At 40.1% G+C, this 24944-nt stretch overlaps 2 protein-coding genes across 6 annotated transcripts; both read left to right on the top strand.

Annotated features, from left to right (window-relative positions):
• The first annotated feature begins 3412 nt into the window (after positions 1 to 3412).
• Positions 3413 to 10781, top strand: LOC102700511 (transcriptional corepressor LEUNIG_HOMOLOG-like). 5 transcript variants are annotated; one of them, XR_001549944.2, is made up of 18 exons: positions 3413 to 3611; positions 3686 to 3783; positions 3859 to 3995; positions 4069 to 4274; positions 4354 to 4423; positions 4510 to 4621; positions 4856 to 4905; positions 4987 to 5187; positions 5804 to 5878; positions 5978 to 6187; positions 6268 to 6394; positions 6471 to 6580; positions 7245 to 7394; positions 8322 to 8477; positions 8568 to 8696; positions 8782 to 8979; positions 9110 to 9244; positions 9702 to 9788. XR_001549944.2 is itself a non-coding variant. In XM_040521966.1 (17 exons), exons 1-17 carry the CDS (start codon positions 3580 to 3582, stop codon positions 9843 to 9845), a joined length of 2199 nt encoding a protein of 732 aa, XP_040377900.1. In that variant the 5' UTR covers positions 3414 to 3579; the 3' UTR covers positions 9846 to 10767. The 5 variants fall into 5 exon arrangements, 2 of the variants coding, with proteins under 2 accessions (XP_040377900.1, XP_015691026.1); XR_001549945.2 differs by lacking the exon at positions 9702 to 9788 and adding an exon at positions 9506 to 9659; XR_423349.3 differs by lacking the exon at positions 9110 to 9244 and adding an exon at positions 10005 to 10781 and having other exon boundaries at positions 3414 to 3611; positions 9702 to 9927.
• A 2262-nt stretch (positions 10782 to 13043) lies between these two features.
• On the top strand, positions 13044 to 24867 carry LOC102700882 (COP1-interacting protein 7-like). The gene is made up of 13 exons (XM_006650873.3): positions 13044 to 13358; positions 13783 to 13962; positions 14055 to 14175; positions 14259 to 14298; positions 14783 to 14835; positions 14911 to 14972; positions 15364 to 15516; positions 16737 to 16948; positions 17443 to 18929; positions 21608 to 22525; positions 22701 to 23049; positions 24372 to 24425; positions 24527 to 24867. The coding sequence occupies exons 1-13, from the start codon at positions 13300 to 13302 to the stop codon at positions 24583 to 24585; spliced, it is 3747 nt and encodes a 1248-aa protein (XP_006650936.1). The 5' UTR covers positions 13044 to 13299; the 3' UTR covers positions 24586 to 24867.
• The last annotated feature ends 77 nt before the right edge of the window (positions 24868 to 24944 follow it).

Consider the following 24944-nt stretch of genomic DNA (forward strand, 5'->3'; position numbering starts at 1 on the left):
TTGTGATGTAGAGAATACAAGGAGAAACTTTTTTGATGCAAAGAGGAAGGGAGTTAGTGTGACCAAGCATCAAGAGATTTGATTGGCCTGTGTTATTTACCTTTTTTAGCCTAGGCACCTAGCGATGATAAAATGACACAGAAGTGTGGCATGGCCAAGGTGTATGTATCAAGGAGATAACAAGCGTTAATTAAACAATTTGACTCTCTGTTTTGGCCACCCATGGTGTAAAAAGGAACAAGAATTAGCCACCCATGGTGTAAAAAGGAACAAGAATGATATAGATGTACATGCAATTTAATATAGGCAACAGAATATCTTAACCCAATTCTAAGCGCCTCAACTTAGCTCTAATACCACTAATCAACATACACCCCCGGTACGACAAATAATTTTGGCATAATCGAACCTATTAGTATTGTGTTTGCATGCTATTTCTTGCTATCCTCTCTTGCCAGGGTAGGCTTAATGGGCGAACATTCTCATGCATGTGCCACTTGTAAACATGCTTGGTTTGGCCCACATGCGTCTGTTCCATCATGAAGCACTTTCTGAGAAAGTTTCACATAGAAACTTTTGATATATTGATATTTCATATAACAAATTTTGATTCCATATATAAATGAAAATTTGATCTAATGTTAAAATTGCGCAAACTTTATGGCTGCACTAAACAACGCACCTCAGAGCGCTCCTGCTTTCTATTTTTCTGTTTTTTCTACCCGTTTCACTGCCAGTAAAAAATTACTCAATGTCCCGTGCTTTCATTAGTAAAAATTTACTCGACCTCTCGTTAGGGTTCACGATTAACACTCTGTTCAGAGTAAAAAATTCACTCCCCTAATCCCTTCATCGCACTTAGAGTAAACAAGTTACTCACTAGTAGAGAAAATCACATTGCTAATTTGCTAGCAGTGGTTACCTGGTTACAAAATTAGAATTCAGTAATCTATTTACTACACTCGATTAGTTTACTTTGATAAAAAAACAATAAGTAAAAAAATCTTTTGCTAGAACTGAATAACAAAGATACCAACCCATACCTTTTTTTTGCTACATGTATAAAGTACATTGAACCAACAAATCATAGTAAATCAATTAAATGGAACACACAAATCAATTCGTATACCAATGGGAAACACTGAGCCAGGATCTCCAGATATGGCCTCAACGATGGCCATGAGGTCGGTAGACTAGCCCGCTATGTCATCAAAAGGCGGTGATGTTGGAGTCATGAACACTGGCCAGCGATGATGACATATAGCACTGGCTTGAAGCTGCTGTATGTGTTGTTTTTATAATGAGCAGAGGAGTGGAAGAGATGGGATACACGAGTGGTGGACATTTGTCGCCATCATGAGAAGGATCTGCTGCTTCCACCTGATGCCCATCAATACTGCCACATCCAACACACGCCCCCATCATTCTTTTGACCATCCCTTTGTAACAGTGTTGGATGTAGGCAACGGGGTCACTGGGTCACCCCAAATTCCTACCATTCTGACGAGGTCTGATATAACACCATGTCTCCTAATTCTATATTAGTCCGCGCTATAATATATTGAACGGACTCATGCTGGTATAGTATATCTTGTTTATAGTTCTGTCTTCATTTCGTATAAAAGGTTAACCCGGGGATATCATTGTTAAAGCACGAAGGCTTATTATAAGCAGACCCTCACCTACCTAAACTTCTAAGGTGGTACTAAACCACCACTACGTATCTACTTCTAGGCCACATGAGCGAAACTCACACTACTACCGGGCTGGGATTAGGTGTATATTTGTACAATTTCTATAGATATTGGTAAGATTTCAATTTTTAAATAAATTTCTCTCTAATATCATAAGATTTAAAAATTTAAATAATTTTATCTCTCATCTCGTATGTTATTTTAAAAAAATATTTGTGCACCATTATCAGAAAAAAAATGTTTTAAATATATATCTCTCTCATGGTGTTATGTTTTGACATTGTTACTGGATGTTGTTACTATTACTGCACAGTCTCTATCTACAGGAAAGACCTTTAACCGGCTTTTGGTTATGATGAAAGATGATTTTTAAGGAAGGGATCCTATAGGGGCTAGCAATATACCCGTGCTAATATTATGGTCTAATTTATAATTTAATAATGTAAATAAGATATTATAAATTTATTTTAATGCAATCATATATAAATCAAATATTCAAATTTGTTTGTCTATCAAGCATTTGTTAATTTGATTATTTAAACAAACTCTAACAAAATAGCAGCAAACCACCAGTGACTTGCAACTTTACATAATTAATTATAGGTTTGACCATATCGTAATAAATTAAGAGCTTTTAAGTTTGGACAGTAATTGCATAACCTGTAATTACTAATTTCAAAATCACTACAATATCAACAAATTGCAAGGATAATTTTAATATATTGCAAGGATAATTGATATACTAATTTCAGAATCACTACCATAACAATTTCATATACTACAAGGATAATTTTAATTAAATAATTTATTCATATTATCTGATATTAACATAAAATTTAAACTCTAGAAAAACTAAATTTAATGTAAACCACTTTATACAAACATGAGTTGCATCACATAAAACCTTTTGTTTTCCTTTAATAAATAAAATTTTGCTGACGTATACAATTGTGCATCTCTTGAGTTAAATTTATTATGAGTTTAAAAATAATTTCTTCATGTCTTTATATATTACATGAAAATATATTTAAATTAAACATTAAGTCATCATCTAATTTCTATCAAATATTCGCACAGATTCTTTGTAGTTTAAATAATATATTAATAGTTTAAAAATTTGGATTTAATGTTGGGAAGATAGATGGAATGTGCGTGCAATTTGAGGAGCTGATAAATGGAAAGAGGGTAGATGAAGAGGGTACTGTCCGATCTAAAGCAGATGATATCAACCGTTGGATTTGTCCAATGAGTAATGAGTAAATCCTGTTGGTGCACTCTAGTATAGATATATATTACATGAAAAGATATTTAAATTAAACATTAAGTCATCATCTAATTTCTATCAAATATTCGCACGAATTCTTTGTAGTTTAAATAATATATTAATAGTTTAAAAATTCGGATTTAATGTTGGGAAGATAGATGAAATGCGTGCGTAATTTGAGAAGCTGATAAATGGAAAAGAGAATAGATGAAACGTGGACTGTCCGATCTAAAGCAGATAATATCAATCGTTAGATTTATCCGATGAGTAACGAGTAAATTATGTTGGTGCATGGACACAACGGTCTTGTTTTATCCTGCTTCAATCCAGGAAGGGAGCTGGGGCCCAAATGTCAGTTTGAGCGAAGAAAAGGAAGGAAGGATTGGGGCCCAAATGTCAGGCTAGAATTCCTTGCGATTCTGTCTGAAGAAGGCAAGGGTAGAATAGTTGGCCCCGCCCCAGGCCCAACAGCACCAAGAAAGCCATCCCATTCCCATCCCCAAGCAAAGAAAGGGCAAAAGCTGCGAGCGATTCCATTCGATTCGATTCGATTCGCCTGCCCTGGCCGCCGCCGCCGCCGCCGCCTCCGTCTCTTCCGGCTCCGGCCGCCGGGTGCCCTAGATGGCGCGGAGCAACTGGGAGGCAGACAAGATGTAATTTGGTTTGTCGAACCCCTTCTCCAGCTAGGCGAGGAAGGATGAACATGAACTAACAGCGTCTGATCCAGGCTGGACGTGTACATCTACGACTACCTGGTGAAGCGCAACCTCCACAACACGGCAAAGGCGTTCATGAGCGAGGGCAAGGTCGCCACCGATCCCGTAGGTAATTAAGCTTTGTTGCGCTGTTTCTTCCTTGCTTTCTTGCTTTCAGCCATCCCTGCCTTGCCTGCCAAAGCAGCCATCGATGCTCCTGGAGGCTTCCTCTTCGAGTGGTGGTCCATCTTCTGGGACATCTTCGATGCCAGAACGAGAGATAACAAGCTACTATCACCCGCGCCTCCGCCCCCGCATCCGCCTCCGCCTCCTATGGATGTAGTACGTTCTCCTCCTCCTCCTTACTACTACTGCTAACAAGCAATGCCTTGCTTATGCTATCATCGTCATCTAGATCAAGTCCAGGGAACAGCAGATGCGTCTCCAGCTCCTTCAGCAGCGTGCTGGTGCTATGGATGCTGATGTTTCTGCTGTCCTCGCTTCTAAAATGATGCAAGACCGATTGAGGAACCCCAATCCTGCCGACTCTGATGCTTCCGACCAACTCCTAGACGCAAGCAGGATTGCTCTTCTCAAATCAGCAGCTAACCAACAAACTGGGTAACTTAACTTAACTTCTTCTCTTTTCCTACGCCTACTCGGCTTCTGTTTCTCATGGAAACTTCCCACCACCATTCAGACAACTCGTTCAGGGTACCTCAGTCAATATGTCAGCTCAACAGCAGATCCACTCAAGAAACCAGCAACCTGTAATTACATCCCATCCCATCTTCTCAAACTATCACACCCTACCGCTTCCCACTTCTAACTCTTTTCTCATCCAACTTTTTTCAAGGAAATGAAAGGTGATGTCTCAATGTCGCAAAGATCAATGCCTACAGACCCTTCCACGTTGTATGGATCAGGGTCAGGTATGATGCAACCAAAACCTGGATTAGTTTCCACTGGTGAGTTATGATCACACAACTATGGTTCTCTCTCTTTCTCCATGAGAAAAAAATAAAATACACAGTAGTTTTTATGTCCAGTGTTCTCAGATGGAAGATAAGATTTAGCCCCAACATTAATGCTTGGAGATTTATTTGTACCTAGTTAGCATGCATGTGCCCATCTGTGTTTGACTATCAATTCCAGTAAATGATTGAAACATCTTTCGTTATTATTCTTCTATCTCCACTTAGGACCAAATCAAGGTGTTGGTAGTGTACCGCTGAAAGGCTGGCCTCTAACAGTGAGTTCGCTGATGTCCCTTCTCCATATTTGCATACTTCTTTTTTGGTTGAGAAGCTTACCTACTAGTTGCTTGCTGAAGGTCCCAGGTATTGACCAACTCCGGTCAAATTTAGGTGTGCAGAAACAGTTGATGGCATCTCCAAACCAATTTCAACTTTTATCGCCACAACAGCAATTAATTGCTCAAGCACAATCACAGAATGACCTTGCTAGAATGGGTTCTCCAGCTCCATCTGGTTCGCCAAAGGTTCGACCAGATGAATCGGATTATATGATGAAGGTTAGTATGTAATCAGTTCTGATAAACTTTATTTATGAGTTACAAGTTATGACATGTCCAGACAAAAGTTTCACAATGCATTCAAGATTTCCATTAACTAGTCGTTTTGCTTTTAAATGAATAATGTTTCAGTTCATGTTATTTCTATGATTCTATCAATACATTCACCTGTTTCAGTTAATCACTTTACAATAGTGGTTCACATTGGCCCTTGTTCTCTGTGATAATTACTTAGGAAATTTTCTTTCAAATTTGTATGCAAATTAATATGTTCATTTTGTTTTATACACTAACAAAATTACTGTTTTCTCTGCTTTGTATTTGACATGAACTCTTTATCTCGTATTTTTATAACCTTAACTTGAATTTTTTTAAATGCTATTTTCTGGACTCCTTTTTGATAAATAATTCTGGACCCACCTCAGAATCAATGGTGCAGATATTTCCTCTATCGGATAATGCAGTAGCAATTTCTAGTCGAGAGCAGTTGTGGAGGCTCCTTTTCACCTTGTTTTAGTAACGCTGTAGGTTCTAGGGACAATTGAACTTTTTTTGTCATTTCTTAGTGCTGTATGCATATATTCATTGACTGCACACTAATTTGCAATCCTATTAGTTGAAGATGGCTCAGCAGTCCTCAAGTCACCGTCTTATGGAACTGCAGCAGCAGCAGCAGCAGCAGTTGCAACAGGTGGAATGAACTATTAGACTGAGATGTTAAAGGGGATATTAAGTTTCCTAACTCTATATAAATCGATATCTGAGTGTTCCAATTATTCTTGATATCCAGAATACTAGAAAACGGAAACCAACTTCTTCTGGCGCAGCTAATAGTACAGGCACAGGAAATACTGTTGGCCCTTCTCCACCCTCAACTCCTTCCACTCATACTCCTGGCGGTGGGATACCAGTGGCTAGCAATGTGAACATTGTACAAAAGAGTTCATTAATTTGTGGTGCAGATGGAACCAGTGGACTTGCTTCATCATCAAATCAAATAGTATGTGCTGTGTTCTTTCGTCGATGTTATCAGATTTGGCAACTAGTTCGTTGTGCTTGAGTAACAGATTTTAATGACAGGATAATCTGGATAGTTTTGTCGATTTTGATGAAAATGTTGATTCATTTTTGTCAAATGATGATGGAGATGGGCGAGACATATTTGCTGCATTGAAGAAAGGGTCGTCAGAGCAGGATTCCTTAAAGGGTAAATATAAGTGCTTGATTTGTGAAATACACCTGTGCACTGAGAAATACTTTAGAAAAGGTTAATTCTTGTGTAGGTCTCTCCTTGAATGAGTTCGGTAATAACCGTACAAGCAACAATAAGGTTGTTTGCTGCCACTTCTCTACAGATGGGAAATTACTGGCTAGTGCTGGCCATGAGAAAAAGGTTGCTTTGTTAACTCCATTTTATAATTTTAGGGTTAATTAGATCCATGCCATTATAAATTTACTAGTTTTGAAATATACCATTACTATTCAACAAATTATAAGAATGCCATTATAATTTCAGAACTATTAGAAATATGCCACTCCATACCCCTTAAGTGTATTTTTTAAAAAAAATTAGACCATATTGTCCCTATACTGTTCACTGTGCCCTTAATATGTGCAAAGGACAATATGGTCCAAAAATGGCATATTTAAAATAGTTCTAAAATCATAATGGCATCCTTACAATTTGTCAAATAGTAATGGCATATTTCAAAACTAGCAAATTTACGGGGGAGCTAATAATTTCTCTCGAATTACTGTATTGTGCCAGATTGTAACAATATATATTCCTTGCAAATTTCCTTGCTATTTTTTTATAATTACAATTCAACTAATAAAAACAATTTTGATGCTTCCACACAGTTATCGAGTCTAATCAAGATTGTGTTTCCAGTAATGAAATTTCATCAATGTCTTTTCTGTACATCCTTTGCCCCACTTTTATATGAAAAGGAATTTAATTTTGTTAATGCCCTTATCTTCTATTTGACTTGAAGACAAGTAAAGATGTTTGTATATCAGGGGCATGTTTGGTTGTGAACAATTCTATAATGTTGCAGGTCTTCCTTTGGAATATGGACAATCTTAGCATGGATACTAAAATAGAAGAACATTCAAACTTCATTACAGACATAAGATTCAGACCAAATTCAAATCAAGTAGCTACATCATCTTCTGACGGAAGTGTTCGACTATGGAATGCAATTGAAGTAATTTTCTTTTTTAGTCTTTTTATCTATCTATTTTCCTCTTTTACTAGTATTTTTTTCTTTTATGTTTTTTAGGTAACTTATACTGCCTTTTGGTTTGTTTCACAACTGGCTATTGACATTACATTGTAAACATTTACTTTCTGATTGTGGAAAGAGATCACCACAAACCTCAGCTATCCATCTTACTATTTTTGGAAAGCTTTCTCTTTCAAACAAGGAAGATTTGGGGGAACATTCTGTCTAGCGCAAACCTGTCTATCGGTGCTACTGTGGTACTCATCTCATGGGCAGCTGAATCAGATTAAGAAAAAGGAAGTAATGACTATGATAGCTGACCTTGACCTGATAAGGGTCATGTTTAGTAGCTTCTATCTCTATATTTGATCTTTCTTAATCTTAACCGATGGCCCATAATGATAGTTGTTATGCACGAAGAATTTGCTATATGTGATTTTACCTTGATATGTATACAACACTGTGAACTTGCAAAGCACTTGAGGTCTGTCAGAGTACTATCTTATCTTAAAGCATATGATTACCTCTTTTTTGCATATCCCAATTCGAAGACTCTGTCCTAGTTTATTATAGGGATACTATTAGTTTTGAATGTTGACTGAAGTATAAATCACTAGTTGTTAAATGCAACTTTATGCAAGAATCTGAATGGTACTATTGTAAGCTATCATTTAATATTTTCTTTGGAACTTTTTATCATGTCATGGATTTCATAGGCTAATCACTACATAATAAATGCTTGTGCATGTGACATCACTGTAATTTTGTGCCAATTCATGTACCATGCCTTGTGTTTTATTTTTTGTTTATTCCACTTCATGATGCTAGATGTCTAGTGTTTGAATACAAGGCAGCCAAACCGATGATTTGCTGGTAACCTAAGTTTAAACATGTTCACAATTTTTCCAGCGAACTGGTGCTGTACAGACTTTTCTTGGGCATAGCTCCCATGTAACATCAGTCGATTTTCACCCAAAATCTATGGAGGTTCTATGCTCTTGTGACGACAATGGAGAAATTTTCTTCTGGAAAATTGGTCAAAGTTCATTTTCACATATCACTAGGGTTGGTCCTTGGTGCCTTATTCTCTGAAATTTGTAAACTGTTTCAAATTTGGATGAATTCATTGATATATACTTGATGATGTCATTACAGATGAAGCAGGGTGGTACTGGTAGAGTGAGGTTTCAGCCTCTAATCGGACAGCACCTTGCTGTGGCAACTGGAAGCATTGTGAATATTATTGATGTTGAAAAGGACACAAGTTTGCACTCACTGCCTAAGGTAATCAATTACACATGATGTGCTTATTCTTATGCAGCTTTTGCTATGCAAGGTTCTCAATCATTGTTTTGTTTGCTTGAGTTAGGTTCACACGAATGAGGTAAACTGCATCTGTTGGGATGAAAGTGGTGAACTTCTGGCATCTGTAAGTCAGGATACTGTGAAGGTCTGGTCAGTAGCATCAGGCACATGCATCCATGAGTTACGATCTCATGGAAACCAATACCAGTCTTGCATATTTCATCCAAGATATCCGAACGTTCTGATAGTTGGTGGTTATCAGGTAATTCCTTACATATCCAAGTACATTGTGACATTCTATGGTTGCCAACGTGTTTGGTAGGAACACCTTTTACCATGGTCATAGGAGTGGAGCAGAGCTTAGAGACTTGTGTGTTCTTGTCTCCTACCAGAACATGGAGGGGAGAGGGAGGCCATGTGTTGGAGTGAGATTGTGGGTATTATATGGGAACAGTGACAGAGAGGTGGTATTTTAGGACACTGACGACTATTGTGGCTTCACTGATTCTAAGGCCGCGTTCAAAGGGGTGAGAAGTTAACTTATCCCCCTCATTTTCCGCGAGCACGCTTCCCGAACTGCTAAACGGTGTATTTTTTGCAAAAATTTTATATAGGAAAGTTGTTTAAAAAAATCATATTAATCTATTTTTTATTTTTTTAATAATTAATAATTAATTAATCATGTACTAATCAATTACTACGTTTTCCATGTTAGTTAACTTATCTGTGTTTCTATTGAACGCGGCCTAAGTAGGATAAAGACAATTACACTATTTTCCTCTTGCTAGGTAAACATTGGGCTTGCCCTGGTGATCAGTGTAAATAGCAAAGTACTAACAAACCCTATGTTGCAAACATTGGTACGGGACTCACGGAGATAGCATTTTATTTACGATTCCAATTTGAAGTATGTGATCATATCTTGTATGTCCAAAGACTGGAACTGCATGGCAACTGGTTGATGATTTTGTGTCATCTGTGCAGACAATGGAGCTATGGAGCTTGTCAGATAACCACAGAAACACGGTGCAGGCACATGAAGGCCTTATCGCTGCTTTGGCACATTCACAGTTCACTGGGATGATTGCTTCTGCGAGCCATGACAGATCTGTGAAACTGTGGAAATGAAGGGTGGTTGGGGTTGGAGATGAATAGGACGCAGTAAAACGGCCGCCAGAATCCTGACCTTCATAGCCTCCCATACCCATATGTACGTATAGAGTTTCGGTTTTTCTTTTCCTACCTTCCCCTTTCGCTGCTTTGATTTGTTGGCTTCGTTACATACAGAAGGTAGCCCGTAACTTGTTATACTTGCGACGACGACGACGACTTTGCTTTTAACTTTAGGAGGGGGTGCGGTGTACATGGTTGGGGCAAAAATTAAATTGCAGGACGTGTTGACAATGCTAATCTATGTGGAACGTGATGTGTAAATTAATTAATAGAAAAGGAAAATGGAATTTGAAGTGCATTTGATCTGATGTGGATGTGATTGGTGAGACCAAAGGGCATGAGATGAGAATGAGATAGTAAGTACAATTTATTTCAGACTTTGTCTGGCTTGAGACCCCTGAGCATGGAGACCGAGTGTGATGCTGCTGCCTGTGAATGTGATGGAGGGCCGGGCTGATTCTCCAGTGGCGCCGCCGTGTTCATGGTGGAGATGCCGACTTCGCCGAGGCAGGCGCTGTTGCAGGAGAGGTAGCAGATGACGGCCCACCCGCGGCAGCCGGCGATGCACTCGTCGCGGCAGTTGCCTCGCGCCGCCGTCGCCAGCAGGGCCCAGCAGCACAGCATCACCACCACCGCCTGCTGCTGCCTCCTCACATGCACCATCTTTGGTAACTAACTATGACGACGATGATTACTACAGTAGTATCTTATACTGCTGCTGCTGCTGATGTATATGGGTTATTAGTTATAGATAGATACGCCTTTAATCTCTCTCAACCTCCCTCTCTCCGATCGATTAACAATAGGTACAGGCAAGATAATAGAGAAAGAGAGAGTGCACCCAGCAGGCTGCCAATCAATCAATTCGTTTATGTATTCAGGCCCAGCAGCTAATTTTGGGATGGACGCATCAACCAACGGCGGAGCTCCCTCCCTCCCTCCAATCTTATCTATTCTAGTCGACTCCCTGATTAGAATTCTAATAAATAAACTCGTTTACATGCCAACTCGCTCGCTCACTCTTGATGTTGCGTCAGGTTGTTAGGTAACTGATGGCCACTGGTCGATGATGATGAGACGTATCACCCATTCCCAACTATCGAGCAAGACAATTAGTTAGCTGTGCCCTCTACAAATAAATAAAAGTTCTTACATCCCAATATTTCTTTTCGCTTCTTCTGGTTTATAAGCCAAAATTTATTTTTTTCAACCTTAAATTTAGAGTATATTTTTTAGTTTTTATCGTAATTTATTTTTCAGCAGTAACTTTTAGATCGCTAAGAATATATATAAATTTTTTTTATTTACAAATATATCGTTTGGTCTTTTCCTGAATAAGCTAAACATTAACCCCTTACACTACATTTGTTTCAAACACTTGCCAACTTCTTCCTGCACACGTAAAGTAGAGTAACTCATTAGCATATGATTAATTAATTATTAGTTAAAAACTGGACAAATATATTAATATGATTTTTTTCTTCAAGCCATTTTTCTATAGATTTTTCTAAAAAAACACACACCGTTTAACAATTTGTAAAACATGTGCATGAAAAATGAGAGATCAAAAGTTGTGAAATTCCCTACTGAACACAACCTTACCATTCCACGAATAAACAGAAAGTTAAATTGGCTTTGGTACTCTTGTAAATGGTAAGAGTCTTGAGGACATGATGATATTCATATAAAAAAGAAAGTTACGAAAGGTAGAAGAAAAAACTAAAATATTCTTTATTAATGGTAAATCATATTATTGATGGGTTTCTTGATTTGTAGACAAGCATAGATGAAAGGTGGCGATAATGCTTTCACATAGGCAATCGAATCTCTATCCTCACCCCCTCTGCATGCATGTTATCTTGAGGTTACTTCTGTGGATGAGATTCCTTTACCTCTCCTCTCAAGGTACATGATTTTGTTATTGACATATGGGGTTGATAAACCCTGTGCTCACATATCAGTAACAAGGGTAATGTCTTTGAAGACAAAGGATCTAAGTCATACTTCTACATGCATATTTCTCATTTTTCTCTCTGACAACCATGAACAACATATTAGTAAATATTTAAATGTGTTTTTTCTCCTAAACCATATATTTGTTTGATGTACAATACGATTACTATCGTGTTTGTTATAATTAATTCTTTACAATGAGATTATATTTCATCTAGGTTTTTTTTTGCAATGGATCTTTTTAGTGTTGCATACAATATTTTCTTACTGTTTCAATAAGTATTTTATGATGTTTCACTGGGTTATGTCAAAATGATGACTAGGTTTTTGTCGTTATTCCACACATTTGTCTATGATATCTTATAATTATATTGAGTTTCATCAACCAAGAAACGATGTTTCATGTGCGAAAGGTAAATCTCTTAATCCATGATTCATTTTTTAATATTTTAATATATTGAAACACTTTTTGAAAATAGTGGTGAACCATTTTTCTACTATCGATCAAACATTGAAGCCTGGAAACTATATGTTTCATACCCTTAAGAAAAAAAAGGCTTTAAAAGTGTGATTTCTGCATTGACGTCCAGCATTTTCCTGAATAAATAAAAAGAGTAGACAAAGTGTAGCCTATAAAAATTAATTTATTTTGTAGAGGGTATGTATGTCCCAACCAATCAAGTATGGGGGGACTAATGCGTACTCTGCGTGCAACAGGCACATCTCATCTCATATGGACGGAATGGAAGGAAGATGACTAGTATGGTAGTCCAGTTCCAGTGGATGGATAGTAATGGCAACAGTATCCCGGACAGGAGGAGGAGGTCGCACCTGAACTGACCTGACCTGGCTGAAGAAGAAACAACAACCGCTGCTTGAGTTGGCCTGCCTGCTCTCTCATCTACCAGACCACATGCAACTAACTATGCAACCACCTCATCATAATTATCATTACAATCAAGATCATTACCACATCATTAAGTCATTCATAGCTGATACGGAGCGTCATACTTCAACCCTATTATACATATTTTAGAGACAGCACAATTTCTTCATTTCTCATTATTCTAAAAAAAGTTTTTCCATTTCTCATTAGTCTCACTAAAGTTTCTTCATTTCTCATTATTCTAAAAAAGAGTTTCTTCATTTCTAATCCAACAACCTCGATCTCCAATAATAAAAGCATGTCTCTCTGTCTACACCTCTCCTCCCCTCCCCGTTTATCTAATCTAATTTACTACTCTATTTATTTTTCTTTCCTGCCCTTGATATTTATCTCTCTCTCCTGTTTCTGTTTTTCCTTCTGCTCCAATCCCTACCTGCATTTGCATTTGCATTTGCTCTTGCTCCAAAATTCTCTCTTTCCTCCGCTGCTCCCTAGCCTTTGTTTGATCTGATGATCCAACCATACTCCAAGATCTGAAGGCAGGGAGGGACTGCGAAGAATCGCTCCGCAATGAGGCCGGAGACGCGGCTTGATTCAGCGGTGTTCCAGCTCACCCCAACTCGCACAAGGTGAGCACTCGTGTCTTTTTAATCTTCTTCTTCTTCTGCTGCTGCTGCTGCTGCTGATGCAACTTTCATCCCTGCGCAACTAAAAGTCCCGTCTTTCCTGATGGTGGTGATTGTCCACCTTCTGTTCTGCCAAAACATGGTAAAGTTGCCATCTTTCTTCACTCCTCGGAGGGAGATGGCATGGCATCTGATGTCAAATGTCCAACTTACAAACCTGGACCATTATCAATTGCTGTCGTAGATCTATTATGGAGTCTATCATTCTTATTACTCAACTTCTACTGCTACTGCTTGCTCGCTGCTATGTGCAGTGACACTTCCGCCTTCGTGGCTGTAGGCCTGTAGCCAGCAGTGAGCGCATCACTTCATTGCACACCGTGGTCAATTTTCTTTTTCGCCCCCTCTCTCTCTTTTTTTTTTGCAGGTGTGATTTAGTCGTGATAGCAAATGGACAAAAGGAGAAGATAGCCTCTGGTTTGCTCAACCCTTTCGTCGCACATCTCAAGGATGCACAAGAACAGATTGCAAAAGGAGGGTACTCCATCACACTTGAGGCAGAGCCAGAGATTGATGCACCATGGTTTACAAGGGGCACCGTGGAAAGGTTGGTGCTGTGCTTCGGTTGGATCGCATTTTGCTGATAGCTCATGACACTGTCAGTTGGTGACCATTTGCATATTTTTTTTGTTTCTGCAGGTTTGTCCGTTTTGTAAGTACACCGGAGGTCCTTGAACGAGTAACGACTATAGAGTCTGAGATATTGCAGATTGAGGATGCCATCAATGTTCAGAGAAGTGACAATCTTGGCTTGAGATCTGTAAGTACAGAATTTTATGCTATATTATGTACTGCTTAACACTAGAAATATGATATAGTGTGCTCTTGTTTGTGCTTTGTCAGGTAGAAGATTATAATGAAAAATTGATGGAATGTATTGGAGGTATAGCACTGGCTGTTTTTTTCTTTAAATTGTGATGCATTGAACAGACAGCATAGCTATGAAGCTTCCTCTTGGCCACCTAATTATCCAACATTACTTATCGAGAACCGAATATCATGTGTATATTGCTAGGACCACAAAACATGCATTTAGCATGCATGCCATGCTATTCTAGAATCTAATCTATTCATTATAGGAGTTGGTGTTATGTAACATCAGGCACAGCTATTGAGTTTGGTACACAATAAGACTTTAAATGTAATAGGGATGCACAAACGAAATGACAATGTATACTGCTTCAGAAATTATTGCTAGTAAAACCAGTTGGTTCACCTTTTACCAAGCATATTGTAGCGTATTTATTTTTAAGGTAGTCTATTTTTTAAACCTAAATGTGCATTTTCTCATGATGTGGTCTGAATTGCAAATATAATTTGGAGTAACATTTTTTCTGTTTTGCTCTGCTGCTGAGTGCACTTTACAGATAGCAAGACAAATTATGATCCTGATGTGGATAAAGCACTTGTTCTGTACAAGGTAAAGTTGCATGGAGAAAGCTTTCTTCTTTCTCTATTTCTGCCATATAATTCTGATACTCTATGTTCATGGCAGCCGGGCATGCAACCACCTCCACCTGTGCAAAACGACAATACAACTCAGGAGGAGAATTCAAAGTATTTCTATGCTTAAAATCCCTTTTTTCCATGGCATGCTGCCTAAACTTGCCTAATATCTGGGAACAAAAATGGTTTACATGGAACATGTAATATCTTAAAATATATAATTTTCATGTAGCAATATTTGCTCCTACTTAATGAAGAAACGCACATGCTCATTGCAAAGCCATGTAATGAAGTAACACAATGTGTGGAGCATGTAAACTCCTTGTGCATATTTTGGTTGAATAATCATATGGTGAAGTGGCATGTCGCATGTAACATTTAAGGTCTTTATCTGCACTTCGTTTCGGAAGAGTCTTCATCTGAATTGCTTTTAATGTTTTGAATAAAGTCTGTGTCAGACGCTAATGGAACCATTTGTCTTTAAATTTTTAATATTTTGCAGAGTTCAATTGCTTAGAGTGCTTGAGACTCGCAAAACTGTGTTACGTAAGGAGCAGGCTATGGCCTTTGCTCGTGCTGTAGCGGCTGGGTTTAATATCGACAACCTGGGATATTTGATCACATTCGCAAACCGCTTTGGTGCTTCCCGTTTGATGTAAGTACTACAACCTTTTTATATCTTGCTTGCTGAATGGATTTCTAATTTTGAATACCCTGCATTTTTCACATGACATGTGATTGCTATTTATCTGGAGCTTAATCAATATCGTTTTTCTTGTATACTGTTATGGTGCTATAACTTGGGCTTGATCCAGAATATAGGCCATCTTCAATGCTGATAGTTGTTGTAACATACAAGTATCTTCAACGGTAAAATCCCAGGTTACCCCCTGCATTAGCTGCATAAACAACATTATAGATAGCACATCCTACTTATAATACTATAGTTGAATTGTTTAATGACCATAAAAACTAGAAATCACTTACTATTCGATGACCTCATTGACCAAGTCACAAAGTTGCGTGAAGAGAAATTTTATGAGCATATGTCGCTTTGTCCTGGCTAGGCTACCCAGAATTCTCTGTGCCCAGAACATTCCATTCTATCAAAAAAACCGGAATGCAGACCCTTCAATTACATTTTGCCAAATAAATTTTGTTTCCTGCCTGTCCCCCCTGGCATACACACAGCACATGCCAGGGATTGTGGGGAATGGATCGAGGATACCATCGGTGATTAGTGAGGACCGAGGAGGAGGTGGTGAGCTGGTGGGTTGTATGGTTCTGTTCCAATGGCTAGAAGGGTAGGGAGTGTAAGGCAGCTACAGCAACTGACATGTGATGGAATGTTTTCTCTCTCCAGAAAATAGACAAGCAGGGCAAGGTATTCTTTTCTTTCTCTGTGCTAACTCTGATCTTGGCGCTCGTTCGACAGTGAGATATATAGCAGCCTGGCACTGCAGTACATATGCACACCAAGATCTTAGACACCATAGTGCCTAGGCATATATATTTGAAATATCCAAAGTCAGCTCATACGAGTTTTTTTTTCTTTCAAATTTTTCAGTTTCTGGGTTTGTGTGTTGGTATGATGTTTCAAAGATACCATATATTGAGAGAAAACAACTCTGATTCAAAGATACTTGATTACCTTTTGTCACATTGTTTGCTCTCCCTGCCCTGCTACCGGGTATAGCAGATGATTATATATATATTATTAATATAGTGTAGTCTGTGTTGGAATATTACACCAGAATTGTCTGGTGTGGATATGTTCCATCAAAGAGCAAAATGAAATTACCACTGGAACAGTATTGACAAGTACATTATTAGTTCATTTGTCCTAACACCTTTTGTCTCTTTGTCAATCAATAGGAAGGCATGCACACAGTTCACTGAGTTGTGGAGAAGAAAGCATGAAACTGGTCAATGGATTGAAGTTGAACCTGAAGCAATGTCTGCACGGTCTGAATTTCCTCCCTTTAACGCTTCTGGAATTATGTTTATGGGAGACAACATGAAGCAAAACCTGGAAACACTTTCTGTTTCTAACGGAGATGCAAATGGTGAAGATGCTGCTAAAGCTGGTATGCTTGGCGTGATAACAAAAACTTATTTTCAGAAAGCTCTCAAAAGAATCACTCTTATTATTTTGTATTTACTGTCTGGTTGATAAAACAACTTCATGATGCTGTATTGTTATGTGCATGAGTATTGACTTCACTAACCAATGTTACTCTGAATTGTAGTCCAAATGTTTTCTGCTTGGACAAATTTACGATCCTTGAAAAAGTACCTTTAGTTACCAAAATTTACACTCAAAATTTTGGTATCTCGAGGTACAAAGTGGAGATACTAAATTTTACACTACAAAAAAGTTGTACCTCCCGGTACTTTCTCAAGGATTCTTTTTGCTTACTTTCACCTAGTAGCTTTCTTACAGTTTGAAATGGCTTCCCTTTCCACCTCATTATTGTGCAAACACATTGAATTCATATCTCCAGTCAATCTGTATAGCACAAATGATTTCTACAAAACCATATTTACAATATGTATCTGACAATCACTTGTTGCTTGACAGATCAGAGGACAGCTCACCACTCAGGAGCTCCCAGTGAGTACCTCCATGGTCCATATCAATCAGCATATCCACCATGGGCAATTCATCCGACGTACCCCATGCAAGGCATGCCTTACTACCCTGGGGTGAACCCATATTACCCTCCACCTTACCCCTTAATGGATGATCCTAGGTACCACCACTCAGATAGGAGAGTATCAAGGAAGCATTCTTCAGATAGCAAGGACTCAGAAACAATGGATGATGAAAGCGGCCAGAGTGGTTCAGAGATGGAGATCTCTCATGTCCACAAGTTGCATAAAAGGGGCAAGCGATCAGGCAAGAAGAAACCCAGTGTACTTGTCATTAGGAACATCAATGTGACGTCAAAAAGGCATGGCTCATCTGAGAGTGAGTCACAAACAGGTTCTGATGTAGAATCTGAGGGCAGTGATGGTTCACACGCTAAATATAGCAAGAGAAAGCATAAGAGCTCTAGTTCAAAGAAAAAAGAGAGCAGAAAAACCATTCTTGAGCCTGGAGATGAGTATAGTAAGGATGAAGCATCTCATATGCAACATGGAGACCAAGGAAACTGGAATGCCTTCCAGAGTTTCTTGCTAAGAGCTGAAGAGAATACAAAAGATAATGATGCAGACCTATTTGCTAATGAGAGAGAACCACCACCAGCAAGGAGGAAAGAAAGCAGAACCACTGACGATCCTCTTCTTTTAGCAGAACGAGATTCTGCCGATGTTGATATAGGGAAGACATTTGGTTTCGATTCATCCCATGGGAGGATTAGGCCCAGGAGAATGCTGTCTGGTGATGAACTTATGATCTCTGCTGAAGGTAGGAGCTTTGTGGATGATGATATTAAGGAGATAGAAGCTGGAGATGTAGGATACAGGAGAGGAGCAAGTGATGACTTCATGGTTTATGGGCAGGAAAAGCCAACGGACAGTGGGTGTTATTTAGACCCTCTTGCAGAAGCACAGTACAAGAGTCCAACCCTGATAGAAAAGAGCATGAATAGTGTAGCTGATGAGTCCTTTATGATACCTGTTAGGTCTAACACACAGGATAATCTTGGACCAGAAAGCTGTACCACCATTGATATAGATGTTGAGTTTCCTGGGGCTGTTCAGACATCAGAAGCAAAGGCTGGAGCCCAACTTTTCTATGAACCCGATGAGTTGATGCCAGAGCGTGAAGATGTTACATATGGATATGATCCTGCAATGGACTATGATAGCCAGATGCAGATTCAACCTGCCATCATGGTTGAAGATGCAAATGCGGAAGACGTATCCCTAGGGGTTGAGGGTGAAGTAAAGAAGCTAGAGAAAGATAAGAAGATTAGAAGTTCACAGGAAAGTTTGGATAAAAGGAAGGGTGCTTCGGCCAGGAGATTGCCATCATCAAAAACCTGGTTAACAGATGCACAGAAACGTGCGCAAAACCTGCGGGCATATAAAGCAGACCTTCAAAAAGCAAAGAAAGAGCAGGTATTATTGCACTATTTTCTGCTTCATCTATTAACTGTTTCATTTTTCTCCCTTTGTCTTCCTCATGTTTGCCATCCTTCTACACCTAATAAAATATTTCTAAATGATCAAATTATCGTATAACATACTGCTACAGATTTCATCTTTTTGTCTAGCAAAACTCAATACTTCCTCAATCTCCCCATTCTAACTGATATATTGTTTCTCGTTCCAAGTACCAGAGACTTTAGGAAGGAATAAATACCTTTATTACACTGCCTATCCCGATAAATGCCATATGTCTCTGGAACACCAGTACACTGCAATATGCGATAGGTGGCCATCTAGTAGAATATGTTGCAAAAAAGGCAGTTATTTGCTAAACAAAACCAACTTGGTAAAAACAGCATCTACTCCCCCTGACCCAAAATATTAGTCGTCTCAGAATATGACAAACTATTGAAACATCTACTCCCTCTGATCCAAGATAGAGCATATCCAAGAGAATGACCATCTCAGTTGTCATACTTAAATTTAACAATTTACACAAAAAATATCCTCCAAGAAAGTGACTATTTGACTTACTATGCCATTTGAATGGCTAAACTTGAGTTCTCAATGGTCAAATCTAGCAACTCATCCCCCACTAGCAAAATTGCTATCCATGGGTCCCATGTGGGTGGACCCCCTTGTCATCCTCCCCTTGCTAGAATTTGGAGAGTGGGGATGGAGAGTCTCTTGGAGATGCTCTCAGAATTCGGCTTGCCAAAACTAAAATGAATGGTTAAATTTCGATTTGGAGAGTCAAAATCTAGCCATTCTCTTGGAGATGCTCTCATCTCCAAGAGAGAGCTCATCCCACTCTCTAAGCCAAAATTTGGCCATTTTGCTGAAAAATAGCTCTCCAACAGACTGGTCGGCTGGCCAAATCAGCTCCCAAACTAGCCAAATTTGGCCATCCAAGCTGACTTGCCATCTATGGGCGCCACGCATGGGCCCACAAACACAGTACTATTGCTATGCTATTGAACAACACTGGTGCACTGCTACAAGCCACCGCCGGTCGTCGGGGACTCACCGCCGTCGGCCGCCGAGGGGTCGCCGTCGTTGGGTAGTCGTCGCTGAGGGGTCGCCGCCGCCGGGGAGTCGCCGCCGAGGGGTCGCTGCCGCCGCATCCGCTCGATACCAGATCTAGACGCTGCCGGCTCGTCGTCGTGCCGGGGCCGCCTCGTTGTCGAGGTCGTCGCCCCGCACCGCCGCCGGGCCTCCCCGCGCCGCGTCTTGCCGCCTCGTCATCGAGGTCGTCGCCCCGCACCATCGCGGGGCCTCCCCGCGCCGGCCTCCCACGCAGCCTCTGCACTCTCGGCTCGTTGTCGCGCCGCCCCGCCTCATCGTCGAGGTCGTTGCCCCGCGCCGCCGTCGGGCCTCCCGAGCCTCCCCGTGTCGCCGCCGGGCCTCCCGAGCCTCCCCGCGTCGCACTGCGCCGGCGCGGCGCCACACCGGCCTCCCGTGCCGCCTCGTCGTCGAGGTCGTCGCCCCGCGCCGCCGCCGGGCCTCTTGGGACTCCTCGCGCCGGCGCCGCGCCGGCCTCCCGCTCCGCTCCGCTCGCTGCCTCTGTTGAGGAAGAAAATGAGAGAGAAAGAGAGAGAAGGAGATTGATGGACAGAAAAAGAAAGGGTAGACGATGACACGTGGGACCCAACTGTCATAGACTCAGAATAGAGAGGGTGGATGGAGAGACTGTTGGAGTAAAAAACAAATTTAAGTGGCCAAACGAAATGGAGAGTGACCAAATCGACATTTGGAGAGTCTAATTTGAGTAGTCTGTTGGAGATGCTCTTAGGCCCCTATGCAGTTGGTCAAGAGGGAAGATAATTGTAGCTGGCACTAGGTAATAAGGACAATTTAGAAAAATAGATGCTTAGGAATGGCAAAGCAATAGCTATTTGCTGCCCAAAACTTGCGAACTAAAGCCACAAAGTCTAGTTTGGAGGTAGTATTATTTTCCCCTCACCTGTTCTTTTAAATTTTTAATAGAGGCTTATTTCATGATAAAATATCCAGCATTACAGCTCATTTACAATTCCTATACCTGGACACACTACACTGTGAACAAAAAGCACAAGAGGATCATGGCATCACCTCACCATTCACTCAGCACTCTAGCATGCTATGCATACAATTTATAGCAGAAATGACAACTATAATGGCTACCCACGTTTTCAGCAACCCACTAAAATCCAAGCTATCCAATGATGTTTTGAGCATGTTCAGGGGCACAGTATCATCAAGGTGGAGCTCCTGCGTGATTCTCTGGAATCCCAATATAACCAAGCATGGTTTGTAACTTCTTGTTCTGACACAGTAGTCTCTAGTTGCTTAGAATCTGGGAATCCCAGTGATGTATCATCTGCAAACAATCCGAGGCTTCTTTTGAAAATATATAATCATTGTGAGTTCTCCAAACAGTCCAAATTAAAGCAGAGTTAGTCATATTTGAAATGGTATTTAGATATACTTAGCCTGTTAGCCAAAGCCTAGCACTAGACTCATGGATCAACCTCACATATGTTAATCAGTAAAGACGTATCACGCAAAAGAAAATGAATGGCAACCACAGAGTACACAACAAGACATTAGTAATGTGCTGTCCCATAGCAATATTGTAACATGTTAGAAGCTTTTTTTAACACTTTCAGGAAGAGGAACAGATTAAACGGCTGGAACGGCTTAAGCAAGAGAGGCAAAAGAGGATTGCCTCAAGAAGCAGCACTTCTAATTCAATATCAACACCACAGCAGGCTAAAGTGAAACCTTCACGAAAGATTTCTCCCAGTAACAACAAGAGTTCAAAGTTTAGTGATGCTGAACCAGGATCCTTTTCACCTCTAAGAAAGCTTCCTGCTAGAACTACCCCAGAGAGTGATCATCAGAAAACTGGAAAAGCTAGCAAACTAAACGATAGTGGTACAAATGCAGTCAGTAAATCGACCTCATTGTTAGCAGAGATGAAGAAAGAGAAAAATGAATTGTCCAGTGAGCGACTGAAAAAACTTGCTGAACCTAAAAGCAATGCTTTGACTGACCGCCATTTGATTTCAAAGTCTGCTAATGTGGACCATTCACGGAGGAGAAGCATGCCAGAAGATACCCAAACAAAGAAAATATCTGCTATTATGCAGCTAGACCAGAGGAAATCAGCAACTTTACCAGAACTCAAAGTCAAATCTCCACGAGCTCCCTCTATTTCTGTGAAAAACAAGACAGTCGTTAAAGAAACAAGGGATGGGGAACCTGTAGGTAAAGCACCTCCCACTTCAGAAGTTACAGATGAAAAAAAAACTAATGGAGAAGTTTCGAGGATAAGCAACAGTGATGATAATGTGGTGGTTGAGAAGACTGTTGTTATTCTTGAAAATGAGGTGGTTTCGGTGCCGCCTGTCACTCTACCTCCTGGAACAACTACAGAGAATGAAACTTCTAGCAGTGACAGAACACAGAACCCCAGTCTGGAATTGGAGTACACGGCCATCAGGGCTCCACCTTCTCCAGCTGTTCTTCCTGAAGCTGAGAACCCCACCATCCATAGAGATGATGACCAGGGTAACTCTTACGAGGTATGATGGTTGTGTTCTTCTCAGTTGTTTATTTAAGGCTGCCCTACAAATTATTTGTTTTTTTTTCTGTTTCTTTTCACAAATTTTATGAGCACTTCAACTAGAATGGAATAGTTACTCATTTTCTATTAAATTCCATTTGTTGAAGTGATAAAAGAATGCTTGTGATGACTAGGTGATGACTGAGCATCGGAAGGATGAGACTAAGGAATTACCCTTGGCTGATGTGGAGAAACCCTACCAAGCCCCTTTTGCTAGGGTGACATCACTGGAGAATGATTCAAGCATCACCCATGCGCTACCAGTGCAAGAATCTGAAACATTTGTGCGTGCAGAGAGCATTAGGGCTCGAGTGCCAGACCCGGTATACACAGTTTCCATGGAGGAGACCCATGAAGCAAATGAAAAACCTCGTAATAAAGAATCAAAAGGCTTCAGGAAACTTTTGAAGTTTGGCAGGAAGAGCCACACATCAGGTGCAATGGATTCTGATGCATCCATTGACGGAGCCATAACTGGAGATGGTATGATGCTCTCCCCCTAACACTCCGTTTACTTATGAGTAAATTTCATAACGCCAGATTTTATCCCATATATATTACCAAAAAAACATCAGGTTCTATTAACACAGGACACCATATTTTATTAATTTTCACATAAATAAATAACATCGAACACTGGGTTTCGTTAACTTTTTCACATAGCACTGGTACTGGTACATTGTGCATATAACACAAAACACCATGTTTTTTGTCCTACCAGTAACTCTCAGCAGATAAGGTGGAGGCAACAGTCAGGCACAGTCCTGATTGTGCTCTGGTGCCATCACTGAAAAAACCCCTGTCCTCCCATCTCCAAATCACCAGTGCACCTCCCGCAACCTCTGCCGCCTTTTCTCTGCTCACTGCACTGCCTCGGCCTGGAGTGGCACAGTGCCCCTCTTGTGCCCCATCATCCGCTCTCAGCCGCCACTCTAGGTGAGAACGGAGAAGGGCTTCCCGACACTATCTAGCATCTACCTTTAACTGTGCTCACCACTAGAAATGCTTCTGCCATGCCTTGCATCGAGGCATGTGTGACCTGCTAGTTAGAATTGCCTTCACATTCAGGAATTGCGTAGCTAAGGAGAAGAATTGTAGATCTGCTAGTTAGATCATGCAAATCAATTTCACATTCATGAAAAATTAGAGAAGCTTGCAGGAGCACCAGGTTATAGCAAATCACAGAACACCGGTCCATCAATTCATGGAAGTATAACGAGGTGGGAAAATAGAGCATGACTTGTTAAAAAGTTTTGACGGGACCCAGATATCGCAGTGTCAACGTGAATGTTATAGTCTCTCCCTCCTCTGCTTTCCAACAGTGAAAGCTCATCTATTTCTCTGTCTATATAAAAAAACTCAGATATTAGGGAAGGACCTAATATCAATTAAATAGGTAGAAGTGAGACTTCGAACCTAAGCCGACTAGCCCATCATCTTGTGGAGCTAGCCGGAAGACCCCTAAGCGTTTCTCATTTCTCTGTCTATATGTCTCACTGTATATGTTAAAATCTGTTGGTTTGGGTTACATGGACCTCTAAATCTAGATTTTTGTGAAATTTACTCATTATTTAAAATAACTTTTTTATAGAGGGCCATATGTAACTAGTAATGGGATCCTATTAAAATTGAGATGTCAAAATTTAGAAAAAAAAATCAGGATATAATGGAAATAACCTTTGTTTTCCTTTGAAGTAAATTACTAGCCGCTTCCTTTCTGTTTCTGGCGTTGAGCGTTCAGTAGTTCGTGTGTGACGCTCAAGATTAGTGGGCTTAACACTTGTTGCTGGTGCTTAATGTTTCAGGGTCAATGCTGAAAACCCTCATTTCGCAAGATGATTCTGGCTCTTCATCTAAAGGTTAAGAGTTAGGAAAGCTCTCTCCATATTGGTTTGCCTTCAACATATTTTGTCAAATGCTTTTATGCATAGCTTGAATATCTGGTTTTCGTGTTCTGCAGCTTCTAGGTCATTCTCCCTACTGTCACCGTTCCGCAGGCAGAAGGTGATTGTACTGTGACCGTGAGGACTCAATCGGAGGATGAATTAATGGCTCGCTGATCCTATCTTCTGTCATGTTAATGCAGTTTGTGCATTAACTAATTTGCTTCTTAATTAGTAGTACATAAGACATGCTAGTAGTACACACATATACTATTGCCTACCTGTGTACGTCGTTTCTAAGCTGTGTGTATGGAGTTTAGTGTATATGTGCTTGTCTGTATATGTACGTACTGTTGGTATGCATGTGTATAAGTTACACACAAGTACAATAACACATTCGTTATTTTTGTTGATCGATTATTCCATTTGCATACATGCATATTGATGCTTCCCGCAATTAAGCTGCAAATTAGCGCTCTAGTACGTATGTGTGTC

The sequence above is a fragment of the Oryza brachyantha genome, chromosome 3, assembly GCF_000231095.2.
Source record: "Oryza brachyantha chromosome 3, ObraRS2, whole genome shotgun sequence".
NCBI lineage: Eukaryota > Viridiplantae > Streptophyta > Magnoliopsida > Poales > Poaceae > Oryza > Oryza brachyantha.